The 15,107-nt window shown below is 59.0% G+C and overlaps 2 protein-coding genes across 6 annotated transcripts; both read right to left on the bottom strand.

Annotated features, from left to right (window-relative positions):
• Positions 1 to 23: 23 nt before the first annotated feature.
• MCOLN1 (mucolipin TRP cation channel 1) lies at positions 24 to 9,834 on the bottom strand. 3 transcript variants are annotated; one of them, XM_069591195.1, is made up of 14 exons: positions 8,474 to 9,834; positions 6,522 to 6,727; positions 5,303 to 5,470; positions 5,051 to 5,216; positions 4,553 to 4,661; positions 4,231 to 4,327; positions 3,902 to 4,001; positions 3,592 to 3,698; positions 3,335 to 3,484; positions 3,107 to 3,208; positions 2,617 to 2,739; positions 2,051 to 2,266; positions 353 to 483; positions 24 to 250 (listed from the first exon to the last, which is right to left on the bottom strand). In XM_069591195.1, exons 1-14 carry the CDS (start codon positions 8,703 to 8,705, stop codon positions 214 to 216), a joined length of 1,944 nt encoding a protein of 647 aa, XP_069447296.1. In that variant the 5' UTR covers positions 8,706 to 9,834; the 3' UTR covers positions 24 to 213. The 3 variants fall into 3 exon arrangements, with proteins under 3 accessions (XP_069447296.1, XP_069447298.1, XP_069447297.1); XM_069591197.1 differs by having other exon boundaries at positions 6,522 to 6,833; positions 8,474 to 8,649; XM_069591196.1 differs by having other exon boundaries at positions 8,335 to 8,641.
• A 734-nt stretch (positions 9,835 to 10,568) lies between these two features.
• Positions 10,569 to 14,686, bottom strand: ZNF358 (zinc finger protein 358). 3 transcript variants are annotated; one of them, XM_069591194.1, is made up of 3 exons: positions 14,572 to 14,676; positions 12,591 to 12,696; positions 10,569 to 12,361 (listed from the first exon to the last, which is right to left on the bottom strand). In XM_069591194.1, the coding sequence occupies exons 2-3, from the start codon at positions 12,661 to 12,663 to the stop codon at positions 10,644 to 10,646; spliced, it is 1,791 nt and encodes a 596-aa protein (XP_069447295.1). In that variant the 5' UTR covers positions 12,664 to 12,696; positions 14,572 to 14,676; the 3' UTR covers positions 10,569 to 10,643. The 3 variants fall into 3 exon arrangements, with proteins under 3 accessions (XP_069447295.1, XP_069447293.1, XP_069447294.1); XM_069591192.1 differs by lacking the exon at positions 12,591 to 12,696 and having other exon boundaries at positions 14,572 to 14,686; XM_069591193.1 differs by lacking the exon at positions 14,572 to 14,676 and having other exon boundaries at positions 12,591 to 13,010.
• Between the last annotated feature and the right edge of the window lie 421 nt (positions 14,687 to 15,107).

Genomic DNA, 15,107 nt, shown 5'->3' with positions numbered 1-15,107 from the left:
CTCCCACCACAAATGAGGACCAGTTTATTTTCCCGTTTATTTAACACCCACCCTATCCTTGTCCAACGTCCGACCCGACTGGCCCAGGCCCTCACGGGGCGCGACTGGCAGCCGGCCTTAAAAGCAAAGGGTAAAATAAATAAGCTTGGGTCTCCGCACTCCGGGGGGGGTGGTGGTGAGGGGGCTAATGTCCAGTAGCAGTCCGGGTCCGAGTCAATTCACCAGCAGCGAATCCTCCTCCGAAGCGTCCCTGAAGGAGGGGAAGTGTTAGCGGAGGTGGAAAGCATCGCTTCCCTCCGTTCGCTTCCCTTCCACCAGCCAATCCCAAACCCGAGCCAAACCAGCCTCGAACCTGCCACAGCAGCAAAGGAGGCTGCAGGCGGAGCCGCTCCCGCGGCGGAATTTGCCGGAGGTGGGGCTGTCCTGGCACTGCGCGATGTAGGCCTGGAGCTCGCTCACTTCTGCGCCCGATCCGCCTGGGTGCTGGGGAGAGAGACCCGGGACCCGCATGAAAGACACCCCTGCCCTCCCCCTCCTCTCCAACCATCTGAATCTCCTCCCTGATCCTGGTGGACCAACCAGGCTCTCTCCTCTGGGGCTTTGTACATGCTGTGCCCTCTACCTGCTGGTTCACCTGGAGACATTCCCTGACCACTGAATGTGCCCTCTCCGCCTGTGGGTCCACCACCTAGAGCCATGCTGGACCCAATCTGGGTGCTTGGCAACCACCTACTGACTTGGGTGCACACAGCGGAAGCAAGGTCTGGGTTTGTACCCCCAAGGCTGATACACATGTGTGATCTTTAAGTGCTAGAGGAAGACCTATGAGGGGTCCTTGGGTCTGAGTGACAGAAGTATGTCTGTTGCCTGGCTGTATGTCCAGGCACAGGCCGGTGCAGTCTTCTGCATTCCCAGTTGCAGAGATGTTCTGGCTTTCAGCCTCTTTTTCACCCTTCCCAACCTCATGGGACCACTCTCTTCTCCAAATCCTTTCTGGCAGTTCCTTCTCCCTGGTGCGCTTTCTCCTGGGCTCTTGTCTCATCAATCCAGAATGTTCTGAGATGATGGAAAGGTTTGATATCTATGCCGTCTAAATCTGGTAGTTACTAACGGCACTGGCATGTGGGTGCTTGCTCTATGCCCCGTTGTGAGTGAGGAAGTGAATTTAGAATTGTTTCATTTTCATGAAAATCAAAGTGTAACTAGTCACATGTGTGGCCAGAGACCAGACAGCACATTTTAGAAATTTGCCTGGACTCAGCCCAACACCAGTCTAAAGCAGGGGGCCTCTGTAACCTTCAGCACTTCTTTTTATACCACTTCCCATCGGTAGGTTGCCATACTCCGGTTTGTCCATTATCCATCCTGCCCACCAGTGCTGGACAGACACCTGGCACCAGGCTTGGCGCACAACAGGCCCCCAAACACATCTGCTGAAAGATGCGTCTGCTGACAGCTGTGTGACATCTGTCCACCTGTTACGCCCACATTCTGCTCTGGGCCCTGCAACCTGCAGGACCACCATCATTCCTCAGACCCACAGACAGAGGGGCTTGGAGCAGCACTTCTGGAATCACAGTTTCGGGATGAGCCGGGTTCACCAGCTGCCTAGTAGCCAACCTTGGGCGAGTCACTGAAACTCTATGGCTTGGTTTGTGTGTGTTCAGTCACTCAGTTGTGTCTGACTCTTTGCAATCCCAGGGACTATAGCCCACCAGGCTCCTCTATTCAAGGGATCTTCCAGCCAAGAATGTTGGAGTGGGCTGCCGTTTCCTACTCCAAAGGCTTGGGTTCCCTGTTGGTAAAAGATGCAGGAATCCTACCTGGCCCCACACCTTGATAAAACTGAGAATGCAGCAGCTGTGACAAGGATGGTATCAGCCCCTCTTGGGCCCCCCAATTCTGAGCTAACCTCTCCTTTAGCCTCGTGGAATCTCCCATATTCTTCCCCAGGGTCCTTCTCACCTCACCCCGTTGTGGCCAACCTCGAGGGACTTACAGCCTGAGTTTGGGGCTGTGTAATGGGGTGGCCCACAGGGAGGTGGCTGACCTTGATGGTGTCATAGGCGCCTGTGATGAGCGCGATGAAGAGGCTGAGCACCATGTAGATGAACAGGCTGATGAAGGAGTATAGGTAGAGCTGAGAGAAGAGCCAGACCAGGCTGCTGCGGCTCTGCTGCGCCTGCATGGCCGCGAAGGTCACGAACATGTCGTCCCCGTTGATAAGAGAGAACAGGCACTCGGACACCATGGACAGTGAGCGGAACTGCAGGTGGGCAGCACAGTAGGGGGGTCAGAGCAAGCGGGGGGCGTGGCGGGGGCTGGCACTGGGGAGTCAGGACAGCAGGCAGAGCACTAGTAGTCACGGTAAGGCCAACTAGGGGGGATGGGTCACTGAATAAGGGTCAAGGCCAGGGTTACTGGAGGCGGGGGGGTTCAGAGAGGACAGTGGATAGAATTGCTGGAGACCAGGGATCAAGGTGGGTCGTTCTGTGTCACCAGATCAACAGCAGATGGAGCTGCTGGTGTCAGAGGACTCAGGAAGTAAGAAGGGGAGCCAGGGACCCCTGGACGGTGGGTCATGAGCGCCACCCACAGGTCCCTGCCAGCCCCTACCTTCACGTGGTAGGGCCCCAACACGATCCAGCCACAGAAGCAATAGCCCAGATAGATGACGGCCACACAGCAGCAGAAGCGCATAACGCTGGGCAGGGCCACCCGCAGCGTGGCGATGAGGATCTGTGGAGGGAGGGGTGGGGGGGACAGTGTGGGCGTACCTATAACACAGGCCAGCCGGGGTGACTAGTGAAGCTGGAGGGAGCCTCGGAAGGGGCCGCAGGGTGCTGAGGGCACACCCGCTTGGCTGGATTCAGCTGGCAAGGGGTTGGGGATGAAAGTGGCTCACATAGGCCCCTGCCCATGTAGAGTGACGGGTATGTCTGGTGGGGGTGGGGGAGCATGTATGGGGAAGAGGCTCCTGGTGGGTCATCTGCAGGGGCTGTTGATGGCAATATGGTTATGATTTATCTGGGGGTGGGGGTGGGGTGAGAATTAAGGGACACATGGCTGCCACCAAGAGGGCCTTGGCTGCATGTCTGAAGCTTACATTGTACTTATGGAAGAAGGTCAAATAGCGGATGACTCCGACCCAGACTAGCAGTGTTGAGGTGCCCAGGAGGATGCTGCAGACGTCGTAGCTTGCCAGGTTCTAGGGGCGGGAGTAGCGTCAACTCCATCCGGCCCTTCCCTGGGGATGGCATCGGCAGGGAGTGGGAGAGGGGGCCAGGGTCTGGAAGGAGATGGGGTGAGGAGGCAGGGCGCGGGCAGGACCCACCTTGGCTTCGATGCCAATTTTCATGATGGTACCCGAGATGGTGAGCATGTCGCTGGTGACCAGAAGGATGTACCAGCCATTGACAAACTCCAACCGCTCCCACAGGCTGATGACCCGTCCCCGCCGTCGCCACATGAACCTGACAAATTCCTGCAGGGGTAGGCGGGTGGGGTGAGGGCCGGTCTGGGCAGGGGAGGCTCACCACCCTGGCGGCCCCAAGGGTCCCAGAGCTGGGTGAGGCTGGGGGTGGCTCTCACATTCTGCAGGAGGAAGCCTCGGAGCAGTGAGCGGGCGCACAGCAGGAAGGAGAAGGCGCAGGTGAGGATCACAACCACGTCAAACAGGAGCCGGAAGCTGTTGTCTCCTGTGGGGAGGGGGCCAAAGGCAGGGCTGCGGATGAGGCGACTGGGCCGGGCACCAGGCCCAGGGGGCGCTTCAGGGCTGGTCAGTGGGCTCATAGGTTTCTCTGGGTGAGTCGGGAGCTTGGTCCATGCTGGTCTGGGGCTCGGGGCTCCCAGGGAAATTCAGAGCCCCTGGGCAGCACTGGTTTGGGGCTTGGGGGCTCACCATGGCCAAAGACGCTGGGGTGCTTACACTCCTGGATGTGGGCCTGGGTCTCTAGGCTGATGGGGACACGCCCACTGTGTGCCTTATTGTCAAATGTGATCTGCAGAGGTATATCGAGATGAGATGGGACAGGGTAAACCTCGGCAGACCCAAGGCTCTCAGACCCGCAGGAGGGATGATCTCTCCAGCCCCAGCCTCCCCCATCGGCCCCACACTGCCCCTGGCCCAGGGTCCCCCAGCTCGAGAGTTCAGGAGTCCTGTGCCCCGCCCCCCACCCTACCCCATCATGGGCTGGTTCCTCACCCACACCCCAGGGACCGTGGGCTCACCAGGATACTGAAGGTGTAGCAGTCTGGGATTTCATTGTTGATCAGGCTCTGGAGGTTAATGGTCTTCAGCTGGAAGTGGATGGTGACGTTGATCAGCCTGGGGGGGAGGCTTGGGTGAGGGGGTGGGTGGGCTCTGCCTGAGTGCCAGTGCTCTGCCCCACGCTGACTCTGCAGCTGGCACAGGAAGTGCTCACGTGGCAGCATTAGCTTGGCCTGCCCAGCCCCGGCTTGTGGGGAAGTGGCTGCCCCCTCCCCCAACACTGAAGATGCCTGGAGTCCTGCCTCCCCGCACCCCCAGCCCCCTCGATCGGTCAGACAGTACTTGTGGAATTTGAGCGTGAGGTTCCTGTAACTGGCGCTGCCATCCGAGAGGGAGAGATCATCACTGGGGGGGACGGGGGGTCTCTCAGGGGGGTCCACCCGGATACAGTCTGAGGACAGGGAGTCAGGGAGGGGACACTGCTGGCAGGGGAGGCACAGGCAGGTCTCCCCAGAGTCCCCGACAGCCCCCTTCCCTGCTTTTCCTCTCCCTTCGTATTTCCACATTTGTCTGTTTCCGCTGTCTACCCCATAAGCGTCAGGCCCAGCCTGTCTAACCCCGTACACAGGCCCCAGTGCCTGGCGCTCCGTGGGCCCAGGCGTTTAGTGAATGAATGACAGTGAAACATAACGTGCAGCTCTGTCTGCACACAAGCAGCCTACGAATCATCACGTCATCCTCACCACCCTGTCTTCCAGACGAGCAGGAGGGATTTTCAAGTAGAATTTTAATCCTAGCAGCCCGGGCTCCTGACCACTGAGCCCTGCCCGGCCCACTCACCCGTGACGACCATCGGATCAATGTCAAACGTGTCGTTGGCTGGGTCCACGTGGCCCCGGTGGTAGTAGCACTGGCAGAGGGCCAAGGCTGAGCCGTTGGCCCAGGGGCCGCCCCCGCCCCGCACATAGGCATACCGGCCCAGGGACACGTCTGGGAGCGTCAGGTACTGCGGGCAAAGGAGGGGAGGGTCTGTCAGCCCTGCTCGCTCTCCCCTGAGGGACCAGCTGCCCACTGGCTCCTGGCCACCCGCACCTGGTCCACGGCATAGAAGATGGCCTGGTATAGCTGCTGCCGCGTGTAGGCTGCGAACGTGTCATCCGCCCCATCCGTGTAGCCCAGCAGGAAGAGGTGCCGGAAAGCGATGGTGTTCTCCTCCCGGAACGTCACTGCCAGCTGGTTGCTGAGCCCAAACAGGATGAGCTGGCAGGAGGGACAAGGATGATGGGAATCTCCCACAGTGCATGAGTGGAGGGAGAGAAGAGAGAGGGCCCTCCCCATGAGGGCAGGCCCTCCATACGTACACAGTGGCTACTAATAGAACTCACGGCAACAGCTAATGTCCATTACATGTGTACTGGGTGCCAGCTGCTGTGCTAAACCCAAACCTATGGGGAGAGTCAGGCTCCAGGAGTTGATGGACAGGGAAGCCTGGCATTCTACAGTCCATGGGGTCACAAAGAGTCAGACACGACTGAGTGACTGGACTGAACTGCACAGGGTAAGTACCACTGCTGGGTTCCTTTTGCTGTTGTTCAGTCGCTCAGTCGTTTCCGACTCTTTTCGATCCCACGGACTGCAGAACACCAGGCTCCTCTGTCCATGGGATTTCACTGGCAAGAATGCTGGAGTGGGTTGCCATTTCCTCCTCTAGAGCATCTTCCCGACCCAGGGATTAAACCTGCATCTCCTGCATTAGCAGGTGGGTTACCACTGAGTCACCTGGGAAGCCCCTCACTGGGCTCCTTTACTGACAGGAGATTAGAAGCATGGTGACATACCCAAAGTCACTAGACCAGAAGCTCTCATAGTGAGTCTGACTCATCATGGAGTCCTGGGAGCCCAGCACAGGTCCTGGGAGAGGGAGGGAGTGAGGGCAGTGATCTCTGCAGCCACCAGATCAGTTTTCTTTGAGGGTCAGCACAGCATCAGACTGCCCGGGTCCACATGCCAGCTCCCAAGGCTTAGTTGCTGTGTGACTTTGGACAAGTCCCTTAACCTCTCTGAGCCTCATTTGTCTCATCTATAAAAAAAGGGCGACAACACTGACCAGGACCTTAGAGGGCATTTGTGACGCTTAAAGGAGCTGCTCCTGTGCAGGCCCCAGAGGGCTTCCGACTGACGAGTGCCACTGCCACTATCATGATGCTGCTGCGGGGCAGGACTAGGCTCTGACTCCAGGCTTTTCCCCTTCAAGGAAAATAGGGCCCACCGGTGGAATTCTGGGGGCAGGGGCGAGTGGCACAGGTCTCACCTGCACGGTGACCACCAAGATCTTCACCACTTGCAGCATAAGCTTGAAAGGCTTGCGACCCTTGGCCCGGAATTTATCACAGGGGCTCATGAAGAAGTACTTGAGACGGCGACGGAGATCTTCCTCTTCTGGAGGGGTTGAAGGGGCTGGGGAAGCCCCTGTCTGAGTCCCATATCCAGGGCTGGGTGTCAGAAGCCGCTCAGTCTCTGTGAGATGGGAGGGAGGGGGAAGTGGGGACCAGGCCGAGACAAGTTTACCTGCCGATAGGGGAGGCAGGTCCCAAGCTCCAGCTAAGAAAGAACTCTGGAAGATCTAAGGAAAACCAGAAAGTTTGTAACATTTTACAGATATCTGCAACAGTGCTGGTCAAAGACTATAAATCACTTGAAAGAGCCTGAACTGATTCCTGGTCCTGCCTCGGGGCACTTAGCTTTCCAGAGTCTCAGCTTCCTCGACTGCAAAATGGGGCAATAAATTCTCTCACTAGGAAGCTAAGGATTTGATACTTACATAGCATTCCATTCCTAAGCCTCAGTGGTTCCTCAACAAGTAGAGGCTATTCTATTTTTTTGTTTTTTTCCCCCTTCTTTTTGGCCATGCCTAAGGGCTTGCAGGATCTTAGTTCCCAGACCAGGGACTGAACCCAGGCCACAGCAATGAAAGCACCAAGTTCTAACCACTAGACCACCAGGGAACTCCTGAAAGTGAAAGTGAAGTCGAGTCTGACTCTTTGCGACCCCATAGACTGTAGCCTACTATAGACTGTAGCCTACAGGCTTCTCCATCCACAGGATTTTCCAGGCAAGAGTATGGGAGTGGGTTGCCATTTCCTTCTCCAGGGGATCTCCCCAACCCAGGGATCAAACCCGGGTCTCTCGCATTGCAGGCAGATGCTTTATCCTCTGAGCCACCAGGGAAGCCCAGGGAACTCCTAAATAGAGGCTATTCTAAGCACCACTGATTCCTTTCAATCCTGACCAGCCCAAGAGGAAGTCCAAGTTTTCAGCAACTGCCAGGGTCATAGTTGATCACAGCAGCCAAGAATAGTCCCTGACATACCCCCATGATCCCCACTGGAAGAACCCTGTTTCATTCCAAAGCCTGGCTGGCTCTCTGCCTAGCCCAGCCACCAAGATGAAATGTGGACACTCTCAGAACCTGTCCCACAGGGAGGGCCACTTTCAGATCCCTTTGGCACTCAGATGCTGTTGTGGTTGTTTACAAGACAGCTGGATGGGAAGCCAGAGGGCGGGTCACCTCCCTGGCTGGGATCACAGCTAATCCACCCCAGGCTCCAATGACTAGGACATCTCTGAGGTGTCTGCAGCTGGTTTAAGAGGAGATGATCAACACACGGGCATTCCTCAGGCTCCCTCCCCTACGAGAGGCAACTGAGCTTCCATGGGTCTGGAGATCTGAAACTGAGTTAGGCGCCTGGGTTTAAAGTGGCAACCCCGCCCCAGCAGTCCTGCCTGGGTTTAGAAGCATTTGCCTCCTGGCCTGGGGAAGCAAGAGTCTGGGAGTCTGACGTTGGAACAGGAGGGTGGGGATGGGGGTTGGAGAAGCTGGGGCCGCGGTCGGAGTTTCAGCAGAACTGAGCAATCATAATCTAGGCTCGGGATGCAAATCCTGGGACCCTCGCCGCCGCGAGTCGGAGAAGCTGGCGGCTCGGCAGCTGCCTGAGTTGAAGGTACTCAAAGCACAGCCCGGAGTCCCGCCACTTAGAGGGGAGAAGCTGGTGCCCACCCGCCACATGTGGGCAGCCTGCCCTTTCTGCCTTTTCTCCTAGGCTCTAGGAGCCGTCAGTCCATACCGACGCCACCAGGAAGCTGAGAGGTGGGCATGGGAGCTGAGGAAAGGGAATCCCGGAGCTCCACAGTCCCAGGTAGGAGAAGCCGTCCGCAGGTTCGCAGCCCGCGTTCCGGAGCTCGCCGGGCTGGCTGCGCCCTCACCTGAGCCGCGCGGGCCTACGGGGACTGCCATGTCGGGGCCCGGAGCGCCGGACGCCGCCGGGCGCTGCGGGGCAGCCGGGGTCCGAACGCCCCGCGCTGTCACTGCGGCCTCGCTCCCTGGCGGTGCAGCTTCAAACCCTCCCGCATCAGCTGACTCGGGCCTCAGACACGTGACCATCGCGGCCTGGGAGGCAGGCGACCAAATCCGGTCCCGCCCCCTGCGCCACGACATCCCCTTGCCTGAGCAGCGCGCAAGCGTGCCGCGGACGGCAGCTGGCTTCCTCTAGGCGGTCGCGAGGTCCTAGCGCCGAGGGTGCCAATGTGCTGGGGGATGGGCCGGCTGTGAGCGTGCGGACTCAGGACTGACTCGGTCCTGGCTCCTTGTCGTCCCGGCGTCCAGTGCCAATCTCTTGGCTTCCATGTCTAATGCTTGACCTCTTTCCCTCCGCGGTGTAGGATAATGATCCTGTCTCAAGGGTATCCTGCTCCATCCTTCCAGAAACCTTCCCTTACTCTCAACCCCCTCTCATCTGAACTACCATTAATCCTACTTCTTTCCCTAATTGTATCCTAAACAGGACCACTTTCCTCCACTCCTATGGCTGTCAGCCCAGAGTTTCCCAACATTCCTGGCTTGGACCCCTGCAACAACCTCCCTGATCTTAGACTCCTACTTCTGATCCCCCTCCATTCCCCTCTCCATCCAGCAGCCAGAAGGGTCTTCCAAAAATAATTGATATCAGCCCTCTGTCAGAATCTGCTGGTAGCTTCCCATTTCTCTTGGATGACAAGCAAACTTCAATCTACTGGAGCCCTCTTTTCCAGCCCCACCTACCTCCTCCCCTATCTCATCTCAGTGGCCTCAGGGCCTTAGTACAATCTTCTTGCCTTAGGCAAGAAGGCAGGCAATTTGGGTTTAAAACTACACCCTCCCAACCACTACTTCTGGGTCTTTGAAAAACTCCTTTAAATGCCGTATGCCTCAGTGTCCTCATTTGCAAAAGGGGAATACTCAGTTATCTGTCTCATGGAGCTGCTGAGAGAAATAAATGAGAGGGCTTCCTTGATGGTCCAGTAATGAAGAATCTGCTTATCAGTGCAGGGAACACAGATTCTATCTTGGTCTGGGAAGATCCCACACGGCAGGGAGCAACCAAGTCTGTGCTCCGCAACTACTGAGCCAGTGCTCTAGAGCCTGTAAGTCACAACTACTGAAGCCTGTCTGCCTAGAGCCTGTGCTCCATAGGAGAAACTAAGGCAATGGGAAGCCCCGTGCACCACAACCAAGTGTAGCCCTTGCTCACTGCAACTAGAGAAAAGCCCACGCACAGCAATGAAGACCCAGCGTGGCCAAAAGATAAATAAAATTACTTTTTAAAAAAGAATTAAGTGAGAAAATACAAATTCATAGCACAAGTCTGGACCAACAGTAGTACTGAATAGCAGTGATTGGATTTACAAAGTCCTTCCACAGGGAAGCTGTCCCCTATTTAAATCAGAAGTCTTGTTATGCTTCTTGAATGCACCATACTTTATAGTTGCTTTTTAAGTGTTTCTGAACTCTGGGAGCTCTGTGAGAACCAAGGCCATGCTAATCTTGCTCCCTGCTGAGACTTGAGCAATCAACACATGTGTATTGAATGCATAAGCGAGTGACCTCTCCTTTGTCCTGTGGTGTACCTGCAATGTGGGCTTTGAAGGATAAGGGGTAAATCTGGGGAGCAGAAAGGGCAGGCTGCCCACATGGTTTCATATCAGCCTCTGCTATGCACCTGCTACACGTTCAGTGTGTCAGAAATCCCACCACTCGTGGGAAAGTTAACTCTAAAAGGGAAGGAAGCAGCATAGACCAGACCGCAGGGTGAGTCCGCCCCTGACTGGGGTGGCTAAGTCTGGAGGAACAGAGAATGGCGACTGCTGAGATGGACCAGTATGAGACCTCCTGGGGGAAGCTGCCGCCAGGAGTATGTTTTTGGGGGAGCCAGGACAGTAAGGTTCCGTTTGTGTGCCTCGCTCCGGTAATGCCCTCCCATCTCCCCAGGAACAGGCTGCACATTAGAGAAAAAAGAGCAACAGCAGAACGATGACACAGAGCCAGGAGGCAGTGGGAGGCTTTTACTAACTGCACAACACACGCTTTCCCAGGCCCCTGTGGGTGCCAGCACGCCCTTCAGCCATCGGGCCCGAGCAGGGCTTCTTGCTCCTGCACCCACCTGGGACTCTCGCCCATAGGGAGGGCTGGGCTGACAGTGTCACGGATGGGAGAGCCGCGGTCAGGGTGGGACTTGGAGTTGGAGTCAGGGCTGGGCACAGGATCTGTGTTGAGGCTGGGACCAGATCTGTGGTCAGGGCTAGCCAGGAGGTCGGAACTGGCATTATGCCTAGGCTTAGGGTCAGAAGACAGGGCAGAATCAGGGCTGGGGCTACATCTAGAGCCACTGGTGGGTTTCGGGTTGGGATTGGGGAGGGAGCCCAGCACAGAGCCAGGGTCACGGTCAAGGCCAGAGCTAGGGCCAGGGCTGAGCACTGAGGCAGCATCCGGACCCAGGAGAGAGGACTGCCCTGGTCTTAGCATCGAAGCAGGACTGAGGCCCAGGCCGGCAGCGGCAGCGGCGGCAGCCGCAGCTGCAGCCGCACCCTCGTGCACGCGCTTGTGCTTGGTGAGGCTGGAGGCTTGGCCGAAGGCCTTGCCGCAGAGCTGGCAGCGGTAGGGGCGCTCGCCCGAATGCACATGTAGGTGCTGTAGCAACGCGGAGCTCTGCCCAAAGGCCTTGGAGCAGTGGGGGCAGGCGTAGGGCCGCTCGCCCGTGTGCGTGCGCAGGTGATGCTGCAGGTTGGAGCTCTGGCCAAAGGCCTTGCCGCAGTGGGGGCAGCGGTAGGGGCGCTCGGCCGTGTGTGTGCGCTGGTGCTGCAGCAGCGCCGAGCTCTGCCCGAAGGCCTTGCCGCATTGCGGGCATGGGTACGGCCTCTCGCCCGTGTGCGTGCGCAGGTGCTTCAGCAGCGCCGAGCCCTGCCCGAAGCCCTTGGCGCACACTGGGCACTTGTGCGGCCGCGGGCCGCCGTGCGTGCGCAAGTGCTGCGCCAGCAGCGAGCCGTGGCCGAAGGCTTTGCCACACACCGGGCAATGGTGAGGCTTCTCGCCACTGTGGCTGCTGCGGTGCTTGAGCAGTGTGGAGCGCCAACCGAAGGCCTTGCCGCACGCGGCGCACTGGTACGGCCGCGCGCCAGTGTGGATGCCCCGGTGCTGCGCCAGCGTGGCGCCGTGGCTGAATGACTTGCCGCAGTCGGGGCAGCGGTAGGGCTTCTCGCCGCTGTGCGTGCGGCGGTGCTGGCTAAGCCCCGAGCTGCGGCGGAAGGCTCGCCCGCAGTCGGGGCAAGAGAAGGGCCGGGGCGGGCTGGCAGGTGCAGGGAGCACCGCGGGGGCAGCGGTCAGGACCTCAGGAGTGGCAGGGAGGTCGGAGGAGAGGGAGTCCAGGTCTGGGGCGGCAGTGGGACTGAGGGTGTCGCTGTTAGGGTCAAGGATCAGGGGAACCGGGCCGATGACGTCGGGGTCGTCGAAACTTGAAGACAGGGGGTCGAGATCTTGGGGGTCGGAGTCACGGATCCCCGAGATGGAGCCTGGAGCATCCACCTCGGCATCCAGAGCCTCGGAGACAGGCTCCAGATCTTCATAGCTGGGGTCCACGTCCTCAGAGACAGTGTGGAGGTCTTCCGGCTCAGGCTCCGGGTTTGCGGAAGCCGGGTCCAGCTCTTCTGGGTCGGGGTCTAGGTCTTCTGAGTCCGTGTCAAGGTCTTCATAATCGGGCCTCCTGCCTTTGTGGCCTGGGTTCCTGACTAAGACGGAACGCCTCATCCCTGGTGTGGAAGTACCGGCTTCTGGGGCAGGATCTATGGGGTGAGGGCAGAGGGTGAGTGGAGAGTAGGTTCTGGGGAACCGGGGGTCCCTTTTGGAGCCTGGGCAGGGAAGGGAGAGGGAGTTGGGCTGTACCCCAGATCCCGCTTTGGGGTAAACACACAGATCCTTCTCCTGTCTCGTGCTACAGGGAGACTGCACTGGCTCCTGTGCAGAGGGACCCTGGTGGGACATGGGGAGGGGCCTCCCTTCTCAGCCCCACACCTGGATAGAAGTCAGGGGACCCAGCACTAGAGGTCTCCAGCACCCAGCTCCATGGCTCCGCCCCTCTCTCCATCCTGGGCTCCTCCTCTGGTGGGAAGCTCAGGTCCTGTGGAGGAGAGACAGTCCCCTTGACCATGGCCCCTTTGAGGGGAAGAGGGTGGGTGTCTGGGTTCCTGTGCTTGCTCTAAGTACATGGCCTGAATTCCAGTCCCCTTGTTGGGGGTGGCATATTTTGGGGTTCCTGGTAGGGAACTTGGCTCACCTCCTAGAGAGGAAACATTGTGATCTCTGAAGCCTCTATCTATGGGGGATAAGTGTGTGTGTGTGTTGGGGGGGGGGGCAGACAACATCTGGTACTCCTCCTGGGTCACTGGGGGCACTCAGGGAGACCCTTCCTGGGGAAGAGACAATCTGAATTCCAAACTTCACAGTCCTGGGGTATGACTAAGTGTCAAAACATCTATGTTGTCTTAGATAGAAGATCCTGAATGCTGATTTCTAAAGTTAGAGTGTGTGTGGGGAACCCTGGAGGGGGGCAGGGAGACCCATGGACCCATTATCCAGGAGAGTAGGGACAGGTGTCAGTATACCTGTTTGCCCGACTAGATAGATCCTGAATTCTAACCCCTAGCTTGTTAGTTGCTTAGTCCAGTCCAGCTGTTTGGTATTTCATGGACTGCAACCCACCAGGCTTCTCTGTCCAAGGAACTATCCAGGCAAGAAAACTGGAGTGGGTAGCCAATCCCCTTCTCCAGTGGATATTCCCCACCCAGGCATCAAACAAGGGTCTCCTGCATTGCAGGCAGATTCTTTACCATATGAACCACCAGAAAACCCCTAGCTGCGGGGTAGGCAAAACAACACACTGGGCTTCTCTTTGGTTACTGGAGGGACCCCTGGGCCATCTCCTAGGAAGGAATGATTTCTTGAGTGACTGACTCCACAGCTGAAGCATGGAGATGGTCCTCTCTGAGAAGAAAGATCCTGAATCCTACCTCCATGGCTGGAGGTAGGGAGTGGGACAGAGAAACAAGCTGGGACCCCTTCTGGGGAGCACGGGGAGCTCAGGATTATCTGCAGGGGAGGTGATGCCCAGCCCATGGCTAGGCCTGGTGGGGGGAACAACAAATAGATCTATTATTGGGAGGGGGGTTGAGGTGGGGGTGGGTGTGCATTGGAGGGCACTTTGGCTCTCCTTTGGGGGAGGGGGACCTTCTGAGCCACAACCCCAGAGCTGGGAGTGGATACACACACAGAGAGGCCTGAGTTCCTAGTTCACCTCCTCACATTCCATGATGGAGGGTGGGGGGACAGTGATGGGTCACCCCTGGCTTTCCAGTAGGGGGAAGACCCTTAGATTGGCTCCTGAATTCCCACCTCTGAGCTACAAGTAGCAAGGAGACATAACTGGGGTCTTTTCCTGAGTTCCTGGGGGGCAGGTGGAATCCTGGATCACCTCCTGAGGAAGGGGCTTCCAGTGCTCTGGACTCCAAGACTGGAAAGTGAGGGGAAACAACACCTGGGGTCCTGGGGGAGATCCCTCTGGAGGATGGGTCTCCTGAACTCCAGACCCCAGGCTGGAGGGTCTGAGGGAACAATACCTGGGGTCACTCCTGGGCTCCTGGGGTGGGGGATCCGGATCGCCTCCGGGGGAGGGGGCGTTCTGGACTTACGCCCCCCCCACCCCCAGCCGAGGGGTGCCCCCCTCCCCTACCTCCCGATTGACGATTGACGGCGCCCAGCTTGGGCTGGGCCCTCCCCCGGGGCCGCAGCGGCGGAACCCGCGCGCTAGGCCCGCAGGTCGCGCGGCCCCCTCCCATCGCGCCCCAGGCTCTGCTCTCCCCGGGCGGGCGGGCGCTCGGGGCGGCGGTGGAGGGTAGGACAGAGGTCGCCCCAGGCCGCGCCCCGCGCTGGGGGCCCCCCGCGCCCGCCCCCCTCATCGCGGCCCCCGCCCGCCCGGCCCGCTCGCGGGGACACTCACCCGGCGCCCCTCTCCCCTGCCCGGCCCGCCGCGCCCGCCGGCGCCCCCGGGGCCCGCAGGAAGCCCCCCGCCCGCCAGCCCCGCCGGCGGCCCCCTCGGCCCTGCGGCCCCGCCAGGCGCTCCCGGGGAGCGAGAGGGGCCGGCCGAGGGCCGCAGCGGGGGCTGCTGGGACTTGTAGTTCGCCCGCGCCCGCCTCGGCCGTCGCCATCGCTGCCCCCGCCCCCCGGGCCAGCCTTTGTCCCGGCCCGGCCACCCGGCCGCTCGGCCGCGCCTTTGTCTGCACCGGGCCCCGCCCGCGCTGTCCCCACCGCCGCCTCTCCTCTTCTGCTTCTCTCCCAGCCGCTCTTGATCCCTCTCCGCCCCTCTCTCTCTCTCTCTCTGTCCCTTCTCTGTCCCTCCGTCCCTTTATTTCCATGTCTTGGCCTCTCTTGTCACTTTCTCTGCCTCCATCCCTCTGTCTCTGCATCCTCCTCCTCTCTCTCCCTGTCTCTGCCTCCTGCCCGTGTCTCCGACTCTCTGTCTCTCTTTCTCTCTCT

This window comes from Ovis canadensis, chromosome 5 (genome assembly GCF_042477335.2).
Source record: "Ovis canadensis isolate MfBH-ARS-UI-01 breed Bighorn chromosome 5, ARS-UI_OviCan_v2, whole genome shotgun sequence".
Classification (NCBI taxonomy): domain Eukaryota; kingdom Metazoa; phylum Chordata; class Mammalia; order Artiodactyla; family Bovidae; genus Ovis; species Ovis canadensis.
Note: the sequence above shows the minus strand (reverse complement) of the source record. Positions and strands in the feature narration are given on the sequence as shown.